Source organism: Aotus nancymaae, unplaced genomic scaffold (assembly GCF_030222135.1).
Source record: "Aotus nancymaae isolate 86718 unplaced genomic scaffold, 86718_ANA_hifiasm-v0.15.2.pri h1tg000025l, whole genome shotgun sequence".
Lineage (NCBI taxonomy): Eukaryota > Metazoa > Chordata > Mammalia > Primates > Aotidae > Aotus > Aotus nancymaae.
In genome coordinates, this window is record NW_026988438.1 from 588997 (window position 1) to 606786 (window position 17790).

Here is a 17790-nt window from a genome sequence, read left to right on the forward strand (position 1 = left end):
GAAAGCCAAAGAGCTGGGAGAAGATATGTGTAGTACATACATATGACATGGAACTTATACCCAGAATATTTATATAAATCAATTTTTTAATGAGAAAAATCCACAGAAAACAGTGGAGCAGTACTTTATTAAACAGCCAGTAGCTAATCAGCCAACATGAAATGGTGCTCAATTTTACTTATCATCAGGGAAATGCAAATACAACTGCAATGTGATACCCATACACATCTTTAAGACAGCTTAAATTAAAAAGATAGAAACTGGCAAGTATTGGTGAGGATAAGAAATTGGAACTCCAATACATCATTTGTGACAGTGTAAATTGTTGCAACCATTTTGGAAAACAATTTGATAGTAACCACCAAAACTGAACATATGCATAAACTATTCCAATTCTAGGTGTATCCCAAACAGGAAAGGATAATTGTGCTTACAAAAAGGTATCTACAATAACCTCATGATACTGCTATTTGTAGGAACTAAAAATTGGAAACCACCCAAATGTTCATCGACAAGAAAAGGAAAGAACAAATAAATAGTGGTACATTTACACAGTGAAATTATTCACGTATGAGAATAATATGTACAAATTTCATGAACAAAATGTTGACTGAAAGACATAAGCATATCCGGAATATAATTTATTTGTATAAAATGTTCAAAAATTGGCAAAAACTTCAGAAATCAAATAGCAATACCTTGAGGCGTGGTTAATGATTGAATATGGGCACGAGATTGTGGAGGAGGTCATCTGGGATGCTTGTAATGTTTTGTTCTCTATCTTATGTGCTAGTTACATGGGTGTGCTCACTTTGTGAAATAGTCTCAAGCTGTAAGTCTAAGGCTTATCTGTTTTTACATTACCTCAAACTTCAAGAAAGCATTCCATTTCTTGATTTGGGCACTGGCTTCATGGATACATTCACTCTGAAAATTCATGAAGCTGCACATATATGATTTGTGAATTTTAAAGTATATATACTGAACTTCAAAAATAAGTTTACCTAAAATATGAAATGAAAGAAACAAAACAGGTGATTATATATTCTTCTATCTCTAAATAAGCCATGACACACATAATTTGAAATTGAATAGAAAGAAGATGCTGGTCCCTTCTCCAGGTCAGCAGAAGGAGCACTTATGCCTTTCTCCTACAATCATGACAAACAGCTACCTTTGTCATATCTTTATCATTTGCTCTACAAGTTCATGTTTCTGGAATAATAAAGGAAGGGACAAGAAAAAGAAAAGGAAAGGTAGGGTTTTAAAAATTGGGGGGACTTATATATTTCTTTTACTCCCTGGATGCTTTATTTATCCACCTTTTTCCCCTTAGCACCCTTAAACCCAGGCTTCAGCTCATTTGAGAATTATGGTGCAAGTTATTCTTGGTCATTTTTTTTTTTGCTTTGATTCTTAACATAATAGTATAAACAAAATGTTTAATATCTAATGGGAATGGTCAATAGAAATAAACTAGATAATCAAATAAGCAAAATTGATTGTCATTTCATAATCATTTCTTGAAATATTTTGAGCAAAATTTGTGAAGGAGTTATCAAACTTTTTATAAACACCTCCCTATAGGTCACTGAATAACTATAAACTATAGACCTAGAACCCAGAATAATCAAGGTTAAACTTAGCTGCTTTTAATCCTCAGTTGAGTTTTTAAAAAACCTCTCTCTCTTAACTTTCAAATCTAGAAATGAAAATAATGGTTCCTTCCAATGAGATGAACTGTAATATCACTTGGTACTTTATAAATTTACTGCTCTTGCTATAATTAAATTATAAATAAAATAATTATAATTATTAATTATATAACTATAATTATAAAAGAAAAGCACTCGTTATCATAACTTAGGTTTTAACATTTTTTGCTTTAATTATACTAGCATGACTATAGCCACGTAAGATAAACAAAATGACTGTGGTATAAACAGAAGTGTTTATCCTGGGATTTTTATGATGAAATAAAAACAAAAACATTTAAAAATATTTGCTGTAGATGTACCTATTAGGACATTTTAAAAATTCTTAATACTTTTATACCAGTATTTCAACCCAATTCTGGGCACTGCTTCCATTACTTTTGCTACAGTTCCTTTTGTGATATGATTACTGAAATCTCTATTCACTGCCAGGTGCAGTAGTGGCTCAGGCCAGTAATCTCAGCACTTTGGAAGGCCAAGGTGGGAGGATTGGTTGAGGCCAGAGCAAAATAGTTAGACCTTCTCTCTAAAACACAAAACAATTTAGCCTGATGTGGTGGCCAATGCCTGCAGTCCTAGATACTCAGGAGGCTGAGGTGGGAGAGTTGCTTGGGCCCAGGAATTTGAGTCATAGTGAGCTATGATTGTATCACTGCACTCCAGCCTGCATGACTGAGTGAGACTCTGTTGAAAGAAAGAAAGAAAGAAGAAAGAAAGAAAGGGGGAGAGAGGGAGGGAGAGAGAGAGAGAAAAGAAAAGAAAAGAAAGAAAGAAAAGAAAAGAAGAGGGAGAGACATTCCCTTGGCTAAAATCATAAAGGAGTTCAGTCCAAAGAAACTGTCCGTTTAGAGTCTCGCGAAAGCTTCTGACCCCAATTTTATGACATTTTAAATTTAAGTATCAACCACATTTTCCTTCATTAATTGCCCCAATGTATTATATTGTGAAACTAGATTCTCACTTGACTGAGGTATTTAATCCACTTGCAAATAGGGTTGTAAAGGTATAAAAAATAAGTCACTGAGAAGCATTTAACATAATTTAAAAAAATTTGCTCAAGTATTTAATAACATATTAATTTAAACAAGGGTTAGAAAGCATGTTAGTACTTTTTTGAAACAAAAATCGATTCTCCCATTTACTAGCTTCATAGCCACTGTTGACAAACCTGTTAGTTTTTGTTTTTCAGCCTTCCCTTTGAAAGAAGTTCAGTAAAAATCAATGAAGTAATATCCAAGATCTCAGTCTCATTAACATCTTCCAGGATCGCAAATTTCAATTATTCTCTGCCTGAGTTACCACAATGCAAACTGGAGAATGAAGGGCAAACACAAGCAAAAGAAGATAAAAGCTATTAAAAGATCGAGAGACACCAGACACCAATGGCCTAGAAGAGGAAGAAGAAAAGAAGAAGAAGAAGGAAGAAGAAGAAGAAAGAAAGAAAGAAAGAAAGAAAAGAAAAGAAGAAGAAGAACTCAAAGTTATACTGTTTTGGTTACACAACGAGAGGCTGGGAAGAACAAAATGAATTGAGATTACCTGTTAGAAACAGGCAGTTTCTGGGAGCTGTCCAATGTACTGAGTGAAGCATCCACAGCCACAACTTATCCCCTTCATAGGGACTGATGTCCTCAGCGGTTCTCTTTTGAATCGGAATGTTTCTACATTCATCTTTTTAGGCTGCTTCTTCTAATCTACCTTAAAAATTATCTTCTAATCTGTCACTTTGACGAATGAGTCTTTTAAATAAATCTTTACACAGTACTGTATAATTAAGTAAATATAATTATTGGCAAACAAGGAAAAAGAACCCTTTTGTTAAAATATTAGGGATACTAGAGACAATATAAAATCAGTAAAATCTTATTTTTCTTATGCCGAATTTAAAATCTTTCTTATCTCAAAAAATAATGACCTAATGATAGCCAAAAGTCTCCCTTAAATATAATGCAATAAATCATTGTTTCTGTTCTTAAATCTTACTGTAGGACAACACAAATCAATGAGGAAAATACGCCAGATGGAAGTGTTAGGTTATTTCTTTGTTCAGAAACAAATACTCGATCCGCAATTTAAAAGTCGGAAGACTCCTCAGCAGAGGGTGAGCTGATTGACTCCTTGGCTTATCAAGGGCAAATCGCATTTCTGAAAGGAGCTTGAAGTGGTTTTGTTTGTGGGGAGAGTTTGCTTTGTCCCTCACACTGAAAAGTAGACAGTAAAGCTCGAGAACAGAAAATGTCCTGAGCTTAAATTTCTCATTTTATTGCCATTATAACTTTTCCTCTTGGAATACAATCCTCTATCTTACGTGACTGGGAGGTAAAAGTAAGGAAAGGAAAGTCAAGTGTCTCAATTGTTAAGCTGATTGCCTCCAAACAGACTTTAGAAGTCAGGGTTTGTAACGTGGCAGGAGAGCTGCTTGCGACGCCCTGGAAAGAAAAAGAAAGCCGGTTCCAACAGCGACTCTGGGGAATGCACTCTCGGCCCCCCTGCCATGCTTACTTAAGCTAATGGAAGGTCTTGCCTTTCAGCAGCCGCTGCACTGGGATACCAGACAAACAGCTCCCCTCGATCCCAGGCAGGCAGGGCCCCTCTTCAGGACATCATTAGAAGCACATGCACTGGCTCCACATCCACTGGCAGACGGTGGCAAGATTCAAGACTCCTTCCCTGAAGTCAAGGAGAAGCCATCGCGCTGGAAAACATCCTCGCTTTGAAAATCCAAAACGAAATTAAAGAACTACACGAGATAAGGAGCCTAGAGAACATTAGTTCGCTGCAGGGGTGAGGAGAGACACAAAAAGCACAGCAGGTAAGAGCTGGGGGTTGCTGCCAAGAAGGAACTGTCCCGGGTGGCGCAGAGAAAAGGATCTCAGAACTGGAGGCCCGTCCCTTTGAGTCTTCCATGCGTGCTCAAGCCTGTCATCTTCCATGAGCTTTGAGAGGAGGATGTTGTCAGAGCATTCCTTATCGCTGCGACTAATCCTGTTATCAGCTTGGTGATAAACATTTAACGTTCCCCGGCCCTTCGGTGACGGTGCCCCATCAGACTCAAGGCTGTTAGGGATCCCCACCAGCAGCCTCGCCCCTCCCTGCGGAAAACCGATGCGCGGCAGGGCCAAGCCGAAGCGATGGCGGCCTATCTGGAGAGCTGCGTGGACACCGAGGTGCTGGGCTGCGTTGCGGACCTGTCCCTGGCCTCCCCGAGACGCCCTCTGCTCTGCGACTTCGCACCCGGGGTCTCCTTCAGGGACCCAGCCCTTGCGCTCCGGGAGGGAAGACCCAGGAGGATGGCGCGGTTTGGGGAGGGGGGCCCAGAAGAAGGGGAGTGCGAAGTGGACCCGGGGGACGGCGACGAGGAGGAGGAAGAGGAGCGCGGGAGAGGCGCCTCCCTGTTAGGCCGCCCCAAGAGGAAAAGGGTGATCACCTACGCCCAGCGCCAGGCCGCCAACGTCCGCGAGAGGAAGCGGATGTTCAACCTCAACGAGGCCTTCGACCGGCTGCGGAGGAAGGTCCCCACGTTTGCGTACGAGAAGAGGTTGTCCCGGATCGAGACCCTCCGCCTGGCCATCGTCTACATCGCCTTCATGACCGAGCTCTTGGAGAGCTGCGAGAAGGAGGAACGCGGCTGAGCCGGGTGGGGAGAGTCTGCGGGAGCTCGGGCTGGGGTGTGTCAGGGCCGGGCAAGGGGTGCGGCCGGAGGGCAACGAGGGACGCCCCGAGACAGAACGTCTGGCCTTCCGGAGCTCGGGTTGGGGACTGTCAGATCCCCAGGACCCCCGAGCAGAGTGGCTGCTGTAGGGGTCTCACCTACGCGACCGCCCGTCCTAAGTGAAGTCGAGTCAGGGGCGAGACGGGAAGTCAGAGCGCGCGAGGACGCAGGGCCGTCCGGGCTGCTTCTGTGGGTGGGTGGGAGGCAAACCCTCCTCGGAAATGGCAGCCTTTGGAGCGTCTGTAGAATCTAATGTCTCCTCTTTACCTGTTTTTTTTTTTCATAGAGATAATAAAGTAGAAATTCTTACTTTTTAAAAAGCCTCAAGAGTCGGTGCCACGCCGTCCCCGGCCGGCGCCCCAGCACGCGCCCGCGTGGAGGATCTGGAGCAGACCCGCGAGGGGCTCAGGATCTCCGGTCCTCCGAGGCTTGTCCAGGCACTGACAGAAGGGAAAACGGAAGGCAGAGCGGTCGAGGGGAACTGCTGACAAAGTGCGACCTCTGAGAAGGGACATCCTTCCTGTCTTCCTTTGCCTCTTCCTCCCCTACCTCTCTCTCTCCCGTGCGCCAGCCCTCTCTCTCTCTCTGTCTCTCGTTCTCTCTCTCTCTCTCCCCCCCCCACCTAGTTGATCCCAGGGGGACCGTAGCTCCTTGTCCCAGGGCCACAGTGGTGTTCAGTCAGTGTCTTAGCCAGCGTGACGATCTACGCTTTGCATCTGAAGTGCAGCATCAGCTTCCCGTTCCACTGCCTTCAGGCCCCAGCCAGAGCAAGGGACGAGCGCCCTCGGGTCACTTCTGGGCCTGCAGCGGGCCTTGGGCGCCCCGCGGCTTAGCCGACAGCCGGCGCTACCAACTCTACCCAGGCCAGGGGTTGGGTGTGCGAAGGGGCCTGGATCTTTCTAGGAGCAGCGCCGCCTGAGCGCGCACCTTCACATTTTAGCACTAGGGAGGAAAGACGTCTTTCACTCTTAGGGCTTCTAGAGACTACCAGGACAGACAAAAAGTCCAAAGAGGAGATGCGTTCGGACGCCTTGCAAAACGCCTGCCACGCAGATGAAGCTGAAGCGGGTCCATGCTGAGGGGCCGCCTCCAGTTTGGACCCCATGCTATTCCAGGAATCTTCCTTCTAGGTGACGTGCCGGAACTGGGCTCTTTTAGGAAGGAGGGAGGACCTGAGGAGAGGAAGCAGATGAAACAATGTCCACCTAAACGTAAATTTAGTGACCCTAAAGGATAATGCCCAGTGTTTATTCCAACACTTTATTTCGCCCCTCTTTATGCACAGCAATAGACGGGCGCCTCTGAGAACACCTAATTCACTTAATCAGGCTTTCAGAAATAGAATTCATTTCATTAATAGGTAACATACTTCTCCTAGAAAGTTTGGGAAACAGAAGTTCAAAAAAGAAAAAAATTGAATCACTCCACATTACCGTATTGTTAGCGTTTTCATCTATTTCTTTCCAGTCTTTTTTCCCCCCATGCAGTTATAAATTCAATATATTTAACTAATTCAAGATACTTTGGGATACTGATATTTTTTCACTTGACATTCTAGAAGGTGCAATGTTTTCCCTTAACTTTAAATATTATTCAAATCTGATTTTGATTACCATATCTTATTGTCATTTCCATGTATCACAACATCAGCCCTTCACAGATAGCTATTTTCTTTAAAAAATAAAAATAAATGATGCTGCTAAGAGCATTCTTGTAAACGTCTTCTCTATTATTATTTCCTAATATTTGATAATAGAAGGGAATTTTCTGGATTTAAGTTTGTGGATACAAAGGGCCAGATTCCCTTTTTGCTGGGTTCTGCCAGTTCACTCTCCCACTCTCTAGCATGGCAGGAATTTGCCTGTTTCCAAGCTCTGTCATTAGTACTTCGAACATTTAAAACTTTTGTTAAGTTTTCCTTTCCATAGGACCTGTGTTAGTTCTGAAATGAGCCATCACTCCCAAAATGTTTTTTTACTTTTACTGTGTCTTTCCACCAAGAATTTTTCCAATTCTACCATAAGAACATTAGGATAAACAGGTAAAAGAAAAAAATATAAACAGCTGACACCAAACAACAACAAAACCTCACAGAGTGTTGTTTTTTCTTATTCTTCTAACAGTGCAAGTTCTTCTGGAAATTAAACATCATTCTTTAAAAAAAATCATCTGAAAGTGTTGAATAAGTAAAAGGAAAGAAAAGTAGTTCCAATCGAGGAATTCTTAATATTTTTTTAAAAGAACCAGTTTTGAAAACCAGAAATAAACCAAAACTGTGTAGCCCAGGAACCATCAACATTGCTGGGTCCTGAGGAGTAAAGATAGCCACCCATTGTCAGTCTTCCCCCTCATATTCTAATATATTTTTTTCCTAGTAAGTAAATAATATTCCTCCAGTGAATACCTCTTCAACATAGTAAATAACACCTTAAAAACTTCTGAATGAAAAGTTATTTTCTTGCTATCACCAGAGGAATTATATCCATCCTTCTTATAAAAACGTTTTTTAACAGTTTGTAAATGCTTTGCTATTTGTAAGTTTTACTTGTTTAGGAAATGCCTCAAATGCAGTCTTTTAAGATATTTTCATAATAATTGTACTCAGAGTAATTTGAAACCAGGTAAGGATCAGAGACACATATAAAGGGATTGACATTCTTTTCATCAAATATCAATAGAGATAAGACAAAACGATCCACATCCTGAACTTAAATAGAGAATATCTCCATATTCTGACCCTTGACTTTTCTACACATTATTTTAACTTTAGTTTTCCTCATATTAGATCCATAAAATCAGGGCACCTGTAATACAAGAGTTTTTTGTGTTTTTTTTTTTTTTTAGATGGAGTCTCGCTCTGTTGCCAGGCTGGGGTACAGTGGCGCGATCTTGGCTCACTGCAACCTCCAACTCCCTGATTCAAGTGATTCTCCTGCCTCAGCCTCCCAAGTAGCTGGGATTACAGGCACATGTCACCATGCCCAGCTAATTTTTAATACAAGGTTTTTTGTATGTAACACCCATTATATTAAAATAGTTTTACTGTTTATTATCTCCTAAACCAACATGGATAGAAATATGAGTAGATATTGGCTTTTTAATAACTTCAACCAGTTTTTTTAAAGACCTAATGGTGTCCGTTACTTCTAGAAAATTAAAATAATTTGTTTTTGAAATATGAAAGTTATCTGAACATTTAGAACATTTAGAATCTGAATACCATCTGAGATGTTGCTTGGAGGCAATTTATTTATATAATCTCTACTGACGGAATACTGCCTTTTGGTTTCAAACTAAGTTCCCCATAGCTATCAGATTACTATTAGTATTCAGACAAGTAAGTCATAAAAAGATCCAAATGAAATCATATTTGAAGGACATAATTAAGCTTTCTGAGGAATCTAAAAATAATCAGAAACGCTTACCATCAACAGGGAGTCATTTAAGCTGATCGTCTTTTACAGTTAGCTGCCCAATGTGAAAGCAGATTCTGGCAAAATTAAGTGCTGGAAACTGAACCAAATATTCTGTTAGTATACATAATTCTTACATGCAGACATACACTATAATTAAGACCCTTGGATTCGTGTTTATTATCATATTTGTCAGCATTTCCATTATGAAACAGTCTTTTGGAAAGTTGATAACATAGCTATAAAAATTGTGAGACGAAACTAGATAAGCATGATTTTAGGGTACCTTGTTTCTTAATTACAGATCTTCAAAGGAAACTTCTCAGGTAATGAAGCCACAAGTACATTTTACATGTGCAGTTTCAAAATATACCTAAGATTTTAAGTGAGCCAGAATCGCACCACTGCACTCCAGCCTGTTGATAGAGCAAGACTGTGTCTCAGAAAAAAAAAAAAGAAACAAACAAAATATACCTAAGACTTTAAAAAGAGACTCTATTTAATATAAAATATAAATTAGACTATTTTATTTTTATCAAAAAGAACTAGCAGATTAGTATTGAATGTTGAGTACTAACTTCACATTTTACAGGATGATGATATTTCATGAAATTATGTTTTAAATGTTTTTGGAAAATTGGTGAAGTTTGCTATATATCATTAACTTGGCACAAGTTCACTCAAAGGTTCCAGAGCTTTGCCAACATTCTGGGTGAAGTTAGGCCCAATTTCTGGTCAGCACCCTCTCTTCCTGTGAATACTGGGCTAAGAAAAGGTTACAAAACAAGAGTCAGCAGTTCTGACCATTTTGTTTTGACTTTGGGGTTTCTTTGAATCCAAAGCTTAAAACCAAACCTGGCGGAGGAGGAGAAGGAAAGAAAAGAAGCAATGCAAAATGACAGGAATAAAATGCCAGAAAGGTGGAAAAACTTCTTCAAGTCTCTATAAACCAAAGCCTATAAATTTTCACAACATTCTCTGTGACAACAAATTTTTAGTTCTGTGTCTATACCACATTTCTTAAAGGTGTATAAGGAAATGCAAAGAAAAACATGAATGTATTTTAAAACACATTTTATGGCAAATATTTGGTAGGATCCCCCCCTTAATTTGGCAGAAGGCATGGAACATTCAATATGCTGTGAAATCAAGAATTTAACAAATATGGCGTGATGGAAATGATTATAATAAACGGCCTTAGGTTTGCTTAGTGCTTTACTATTTTCAAGGCACCACTCACATACTTTCTCTCATTTGATCTTCACAGTTGGATTCCACAAGTTCTAGACTCTCTCTATTAAACTGAGTCATCAGGATACCACCTTAAAAATTCCTTCACTCGCTATTGAAATCAGCAAGATACTGGGATTCCCAAAAAGGACCAATGGTCACATACAAGCACCACATCACTTTGAAAGATATTGCCTTCAAAGATCAAAAGCACCTTAACACATTCTGTGGATGATAAATTATACAAAGGCTGGTTTGGTCTGGCTCCCTCAAAGGCCAAATTTTACAACCTTCTATTTCAGGCTCTGTGAAGGAGATTTCCACCTGCAGCCAACAAATGTAGATGACCTCAAAGCAGCTGTTATGGACAGTTTTTTATGATTTCCAGTTTTCAAAAGAAAAGAAAAAAGTCTACGAGAATTTGGAAATAGATCAAACAGTTGGTGAACAATAGAAGAAAAAACATCATCTAAATGTGTTTGAATGAGTGAACGAATGAATGATGGCACTATTATTTTACTGCAGATAATTTTGGAACTTCTCCAAAAGATAGTAAAATACAAATCTATATTTGATACTGGCTAGATCTGAAAGTGATTGGCTATATGAATCCCAGAGTTTAGTGAGATATTAGAGAAACTAGAAAGGGTCTCAAGGAGAACAACAAAATCATTGGATTATTGGTTCTGAATGAAATAATATTATCCATAAAAATAAGTAGTAATATCTGTAATAATATAACGATTTTATTGAAAGCTTATGACAGCACATGTTCTAAACACTGTGCTGAGTCCTTTATATGCAAACACTGTGTTGAACTTGTAAAGTTCTCATAGAAATTTTAGGATGTAGACTCTATTGTTATTTCCATAGTGATGAGGACAGCAAGGAATATGGAGTTAAATAATTTTCCCAAGCTCAATCAGCTAACAAATAGTGAAGCTAAGTAAATTTTACACCCAGACAAGGATTTCAGAGACCAAACTCTGAGAGATTAAGATTATTTGGTGATGATTATATGATCATTATATTTAAGTAGAAATATTGTAGTAAAAAATGAATAATTGTCCTTCATCTTTGCACAGTCCTGTGAATCTATAATTATTTTAAAATAAAATTTAAAAATGAAAATGATCAAATAATTACTATGACAATCAGGTAATTACTGTCAATCCTTTGAACCTATAAAACACCATAGAAATATAAATTGCCATTAGCGTTAATGATCCATTCGCGGATACTTAACTCATGTCTTGTCCTGTTGTGATCCTTCTTTAGGTGTTCCATGAAAGCGAAACCAGCATTTTTTGTGCATGGCATTACATGGTTTCTGTAATAAAAAGTGAGACTTGCTTTTCCATTCTGATTCTAAAGAATATAACCAAGAACTGAGTGCTTGACTCTGGGCTCCTTGGTCTGTGCTGACCTTCTTGGTCAGCTACATTCTCAAATATGGATTTGTAGTATTTGCATATCCTAATACTGCTGCTTACTAAATTAGATTACTATCTTAAAACTTAAACCTACTTATCCTAATTTGTAAAGTAGAAATCATAAACACAGAACTATTTAAAGACCTCGAAGAGATCATATAAGTACTTAGTATAGCACCCCACGCAATATAAATATTTAGCCAATGCTGCTATTGTTTATGCTATTTCAATGTTGAATGTGTGTGTAGGACAAAATGATATTCAGCCTCTGTTAAGGGCTCTTGAGAACACATAGAATAGGAATATTAAATACCTGTCCTGCTTCTCTTAAATACAGTCAAAATCTTTTAAGTAGCATGACATTTTGTGCCCAATCTAAGTTGCTGCCTGAATAACTCATTAATTTTTTTAAACACATAAATTTAAAGGTAAAGCTTCTGGTCCTTGGTACATGGAATCACAATCTTTGGCCAGCCAAGGAAATCACTGTAAACGCTACCTTCCTGAAATATTGGCCAGGTGTGGTGGCTCACACCTATAATCCCAACACTTTGGGAGTCAGAGGCAGGTAGATCACTTAAGGTTGGGGGTTCAAGACCAGCCTGACCAACATGGCAAACCCTGTCTCTACTAAAAATACAAACATGAGCTGGGCCCAGTGGAGTACGCCTGGAGTCCCAGCTACTTGGGAGGTTGAGGCAGGAGAATCCTTTGAATCTGGGAGGCAGAGGTTGCAGTGAGCCAAGATGGTACCATTCCACTCCAGCCTGGGCAACAGACCAAGACTCCATCTCAAAACAACCAAACAAAACTCTTAAATTTGCATATAAAGCTTTTTATATGAAAAAGTGACCATGCATTTGGTAAATCCTCTGGGAATTTATTTTTGAGTAAATAAAATACCTGATCTAGGATGATACGAAATCTGAAAACCTAGAACTCACTCAGCCTGTTCAACTGGAAAGGAGGTGGTACGCCATGCTTTGTTGTAGGTTCCTTGAGATACACGTCTCTGCCTACCCAAAAAAGTTAAGAGGTTTCTACCTGCCTCCCACAGAATCAGAGAGGAAAACAGAAAGGGCCTCTTCCTGGTGCATCAGAGAGAGAATATGAGTCCCTAACTGTGTCTTTGGACATCCTATGTTATGCGTGCCATTTACAAAGTCTTTAAAAATTTGACACCTAACCTATCCTCTTTATGAAACAGATTTTTTTGTTTTTTTGCAATTTAACATTAGCGGCTTAATACAATATCACGGCAAAGGCTTTGTATTCTTTAGTCTAGGTTCACCTGCACTCTAAATAACAGTTTTTGCAAAGATAAAATTGGCCTTAACTTGCAAATAATCTCTCAACATTTAAAAATGCAAACTCTTTTTACATATGTAGCATTTTATATAATACGTTTTCCTCCTCGCCTAGAAAGTTAAAAGGAGAATTATTAAATATCCCATTTCTTTTAAAATCTTTGATTCAACTTCAAGTGGCTCATTTGAGGGTTGATGGTAAAGAGCCTTCTGAAATTTACTAAAATGTTTCCAATTTGGGAAACATACCCAATTTCAAATATTCTGACCATCGGTTCATATTTTTGGCCAAAAAAATGTGGTGAGTATAGTTAACAAGCATTTGACAAGTAGTGGTTTTGTTAATTGTAGATCTTATTGAACAAGCCATGCTATTTCTTTCATCACTATTTATTTGCCTAATCTCACCGAAGCCCATTAAAATTAAAGCAGATGAGTTCAGTTAAAAACTATATATTGGATGCCATTTTGTTTTAGATGACAGAACCACAAATTAAATTTCATACCCTTTAGTAGTATACTACATTTCATCAAATTCAGTCAACTGCTTCTGAAGTTAACATAAAACAGGCTGAAAAAGGCTCCAAACTCAAAGCATTACATAACACAACACAACAACTTCTTCCCAAATTACATGCACATGAATACGTGCATCATACTTCAGTCCAAATCTCAGGGTCCTTACACAGAACACCCTCAGAGCTTCTGCTTCTCAATTCAACAACCCCCCTGCTCCACGCTACGTGTGACTCACATACATGGAAACATGCAAAACAAAAGCATTTCCATCAGAGGGCCTGCACGTGTATTTTAGAATGAATTGTGGATATTTAAAGTGGTTTCTTTCTGTTTGTTTTTGCTTTTGTTTTGAGACAGAGTCTCACTCTGTTGCCCAGGCTGGAGTGCAGTTGCATGATCTCAACTCACTGCAGTCTCTGCCTCCCAGGTTCAAGCAATTCTCCCGCCTCAGCCTCCCAAGTAGCTGGTATTACAGGCATCTGCTACCATGCCCACTTAATTTTGTATTTTTATTACAGAGGCAGTTTCACCATATTGGCCAGGTTGGTCTCGAACTCCTGACTTCAAGTGATCCACCCGCCTCAGTCTCCCAAAGTGCTGAGATTATAGGCATGAGCCATCACACCTGGCCTGTAAATTGTTTCTATTCCTAGCTCAAATCTTAAAAAGGGTTGACTTTTCTTCCTTTTCCTCCATAATTTGCTAGACAGTTTTACTCTTTTTTAGTAATAGATGTCTCTTACTTGAAGAATTTATATGTCTTAATGATAATTATTGAATGTTCCATCTATTGTAACCAAAACAGGTATTTAAGTGAGCATCAGTATTTTTCTATACACTGAAAACAAGCCCAGGAATTTTGCTAGTTCTTCACCAAACATTGGCACTACATATGTATATCAGGTCTAAATATAACTACTAAGACCAACAGCCAGACAGTGGTAGAAAAGAAAGTGTCTGGAATTGCTATTCTGAAAACTTACAGAACACTCATTGATTAGATGAGGGTCATTGACTCAATGAGAAAAACAGAATTTTTCTTGGGAGTTAGACTGTTTTCTCTTAGCGATATTGAAGACTATCTGAAGTTCAAATAATTTACCATATCAAGAAGGGCTTCAAGAATGCTCTCTGAACCTTGGCTCTGATTAGGAAGATCGAAGTCATGTTTATAACATTATGACATTTTGTGTATTCTTACAACTTGCCTACAAAGATTTTGCTTGTAGGAATTTAGCCTAAAGAAATAATCAAGATCATGGACAAAGATGGCAACTACAAAACATGCACCGCAGTATTGTTTACAATATAAAAATATGGAAAATAGCACAGATGTCTAAAAAAGTATGTCCTTAATTAAAATTGTTGCATCAGTTAAAAGGATGATTTCTCAAAATACTTTGTACTACAAAAAGATAATTCCAAAAATTGATGAGAAAAAAGTATTTCATAAAGCAATATGTAAGGCATCATTTTATTTTTGCTTCATTTGGGAACATGTGTAAGTGTATGTATGGGCACAGTTTTATATCTACAAATGTAAATCTTTTTATATATGCTAGAGGGGGACTGATCATTTTTTGTGCTCATTTGTGTTTTCCTGGTTTGTAATCAGGCCATCCTTTTGTAATCAGAAGAAGAATAAAGTTACTTTAAATTTAAAAAGAGCAACACAACAGTACAACTTATGATGTCTACTCAGTTGAAGAGCAGGCTCTAGTTACCTAGGTGAGAACTCTTGCCTTTTTAACTCTAAAATATTTGAAGTAGATATTTAAGATGCTTAGAAGTTATATTCTGTAACTTTTTTTTTCTTTTGGATGCTAGAAAGTCGAACCTTACCAGCACACTACAGGCCCTCTTCCAATCATTGCCCCTCTCTTCTCGCAAGGATATTCAGTATCCTGACTTCTAACAGCCTAGAGTAGTTTCCCAGTTTTGGTATTGTTTTATATAAAAGAGATCACTGGTTTTGGGAAAAGATCGATTTTCATTTATAAATCTGTCTTCAACATCTGACACGCTTTGTTGTTTTCCCAAAAGAGGAAGTTAAAATTAATTAGAAAGATAAGGATTAAATTTACCATTAAATACTCAGACTTTAAAATTCTAAAGGAAAGTCATTCCATTTAACAAATATGCTCTTTCATTCTACTGACACTGAAATGGAAATTCTAATTAAATGTTACAGTATTTCATCTAAAAAACAATTCAGTTTATCTATACTTTACACACAAACACACACACACACTCACACGCACACAGCCCCCTTCCCCCAAACAAACAGATAACAGTAATCTTTACTAACACGAAGTCATTTATTGACTAGTCAGTAATACGCTTCACATTTTTAATGAAATTCCAGATTTTTAAACAATTAGTAAACAGTTTTGCTTCCTACTTAGCCCCAGTGTGTGTGTGTGTGTGCGTGTGTATGTGTGAGGGTGCATAGAAATTGTGCAACATTTAATATTTACTTTCTAAAAGAATATATTAGAACTTGATAAATTTGATCTCCAAAAGCTTTTACAAATTCATATTCACATGTTCATATGCATATTCATTTGACACATTTTGCATATTCATTGTTTGAAAACTCAGCCACAGAACAAAAGAAAAAAAATCAACTTTTCTAGCATAAATAATTTCAAAGTATTTAAAATCTGAACTGCTTTTAATAACTCGTATTGTTTCAAACATGTGACATTTTATCCCCATTAGCACTAACAGATGTCTAACACATTAAAAAGGAAAATCCTGCACATGTGTTGAAACAGAGGACTTTACTGAGAGGAAAGCATGTGCTTTGATTTATATTAGTCAAAATTTAGATACTGTACTTGGTGCTATTACAGGAAATGAAAAGGTGAGGAAACAGTCACATACCAGTAAAGCAGAACAGAAAATCTCCACAGAAACCAAAACAGCTTGCCATTTATGCTAAATTAGTACCCAGAATATGGTCATATTAGCCCCAAGAGAGAGCTAATTCTACCAAAACAAAACCCTATCCATTGATTCATGTGCATTATATTGTATTTACAATTATTCTTTGTTCACATTTAATTGTCCACAATTAATCGGTTACTTAATTCTGTAGGCAGAGATTATGAAAATTTGGGTAAACTCTAAGAAGAAAAGAAGTAACAAAAAACAAATGTTTACTTACTGTTCTCTGACTCCATTATCTTCATTACTGGTGAAAAGGAACACAAAGGTTAAATTCAAAAATCATGAGCCATAAATCCAGTATTATTTGTTTGGCTGTTTTTGTTTCTGCTTTTACAGGCACCTTCTCTCCGGCACACTGTTCCACTGAGCTGTTGCACCCCCACTGCGGCCAGTGCAGAGAGAGGCGCCTCAAAGCCAGGGAACAGAGCAATTAATTCACGGGAAAGCTACTGCGCGCTAGCTGTTTACCTAAGTTATGCCATTCGAACCTCACAAACACTAAAAAGCACATGCATTTATGCACCTTACACACAGAAAAACAAATTCGAATCAGTTAAAATAGCCTGTTCACACTGAGACAACGGTGGAGCCAGATTTTGACTCAATTGTCACCTTCTCCAGAGGTGACCTTGACAAATATCAGTATAACGGAAGCTCCACGTCCGTAACAATTAGGCGTAGGTTTGTGTGAAGTCTGCAGTCCTTGCAAGTGTGGCCCAGAGTTGCCGGGGCGGTCAGCAGTTTACAGGCATAAACAGCAGGACTCCTTTACAAAGCTGCTGCTACTGCCTCTGCTTTTCTACTCATACTACTTTTCAAATAGTGTATCTGTTGCTACCGAAATGATTTCTACTTTATAAAATTTGTATAATGTTTCCTACTCTCATTTTATATATTAGTACTGCTTCATGTTTACAGAGTGAGAAAGAAATAGTCCCCTTAATCTGAATTGGACTATATCTTAAATGCTTGAGAAATACATCTATGTTTTTGTGTATCTGTATGTGTACGCTATATATATATACAGCATCCTCCTGCCTGTGCTATAATAAAAAGATTATTGCTATAACACCACATTAACACTTGTTAGTTTCTTTAGATGATACATTTTATTAGCGTATCTACTTCATTATTAATTATAAATATCATAAATAGGGTACTTTAGCTGACAACATAACATTATAATATTCATGCCTGGAACATGAATATGAGAGAGAGGAAAAAAGATGACTATTAGATAAATCCATTCTGTGTTTTAACTTGTCTGCTCCACTACAGTCAAATTTGATATGAATACATTTGTGCAATTTAATTGAGATGAATTTCTAAAGGTTACATTTGAGAATTATAACAAAGAACATTTGTTTGAAAAGATGTTTGTTTCATTATCTCATCAAAAGACAAATACAACTTCTGAATGAAAAACTAAGACTGTTTCATGTCATACGCAGTGCCATTATTTTAAAAGAATTGCTAAGTTTTACTGTCACAGCCAAGGAGCCCAAATCA

The 17790-nt window shown here is 38.0% G+C and overlaps 1 protein-coding gene across 1 annotated transcript; it reads left to right on the top strand.

Moving 5' to 3' along the window:
* The first annotated feature begins 4569 nt into the window (after positions 1-4569).
* Positions 4570-5419, top strand: FERD3L (Fer3 like bHLH transcription factor). Its single transcript, XM_064380325.1, has one exon. The coding sequence runs from the start codon at positions 4847-4849 to the stop codon at positions 5345-5347; it is 501 nt and encodes a 166-aa protein (XP_064236395.1). The 5' UTR covers positions 4570-4846; the 3' UTR covers positions 5348-5419.
* The last annotated feature ends 12371 nt before the right edge of the window (positions 5420-17790 follow it).

Bases quoted from the DNA above. Each gene is read 5' to 3' on its own strand.
- FERD3L (XM_064380325.1), top strand. From the start codon at position 4,847: ATGGCGGCCTATCTGGAGAGCTGCGTGGACACCGAGGTGCTGGGCTGC.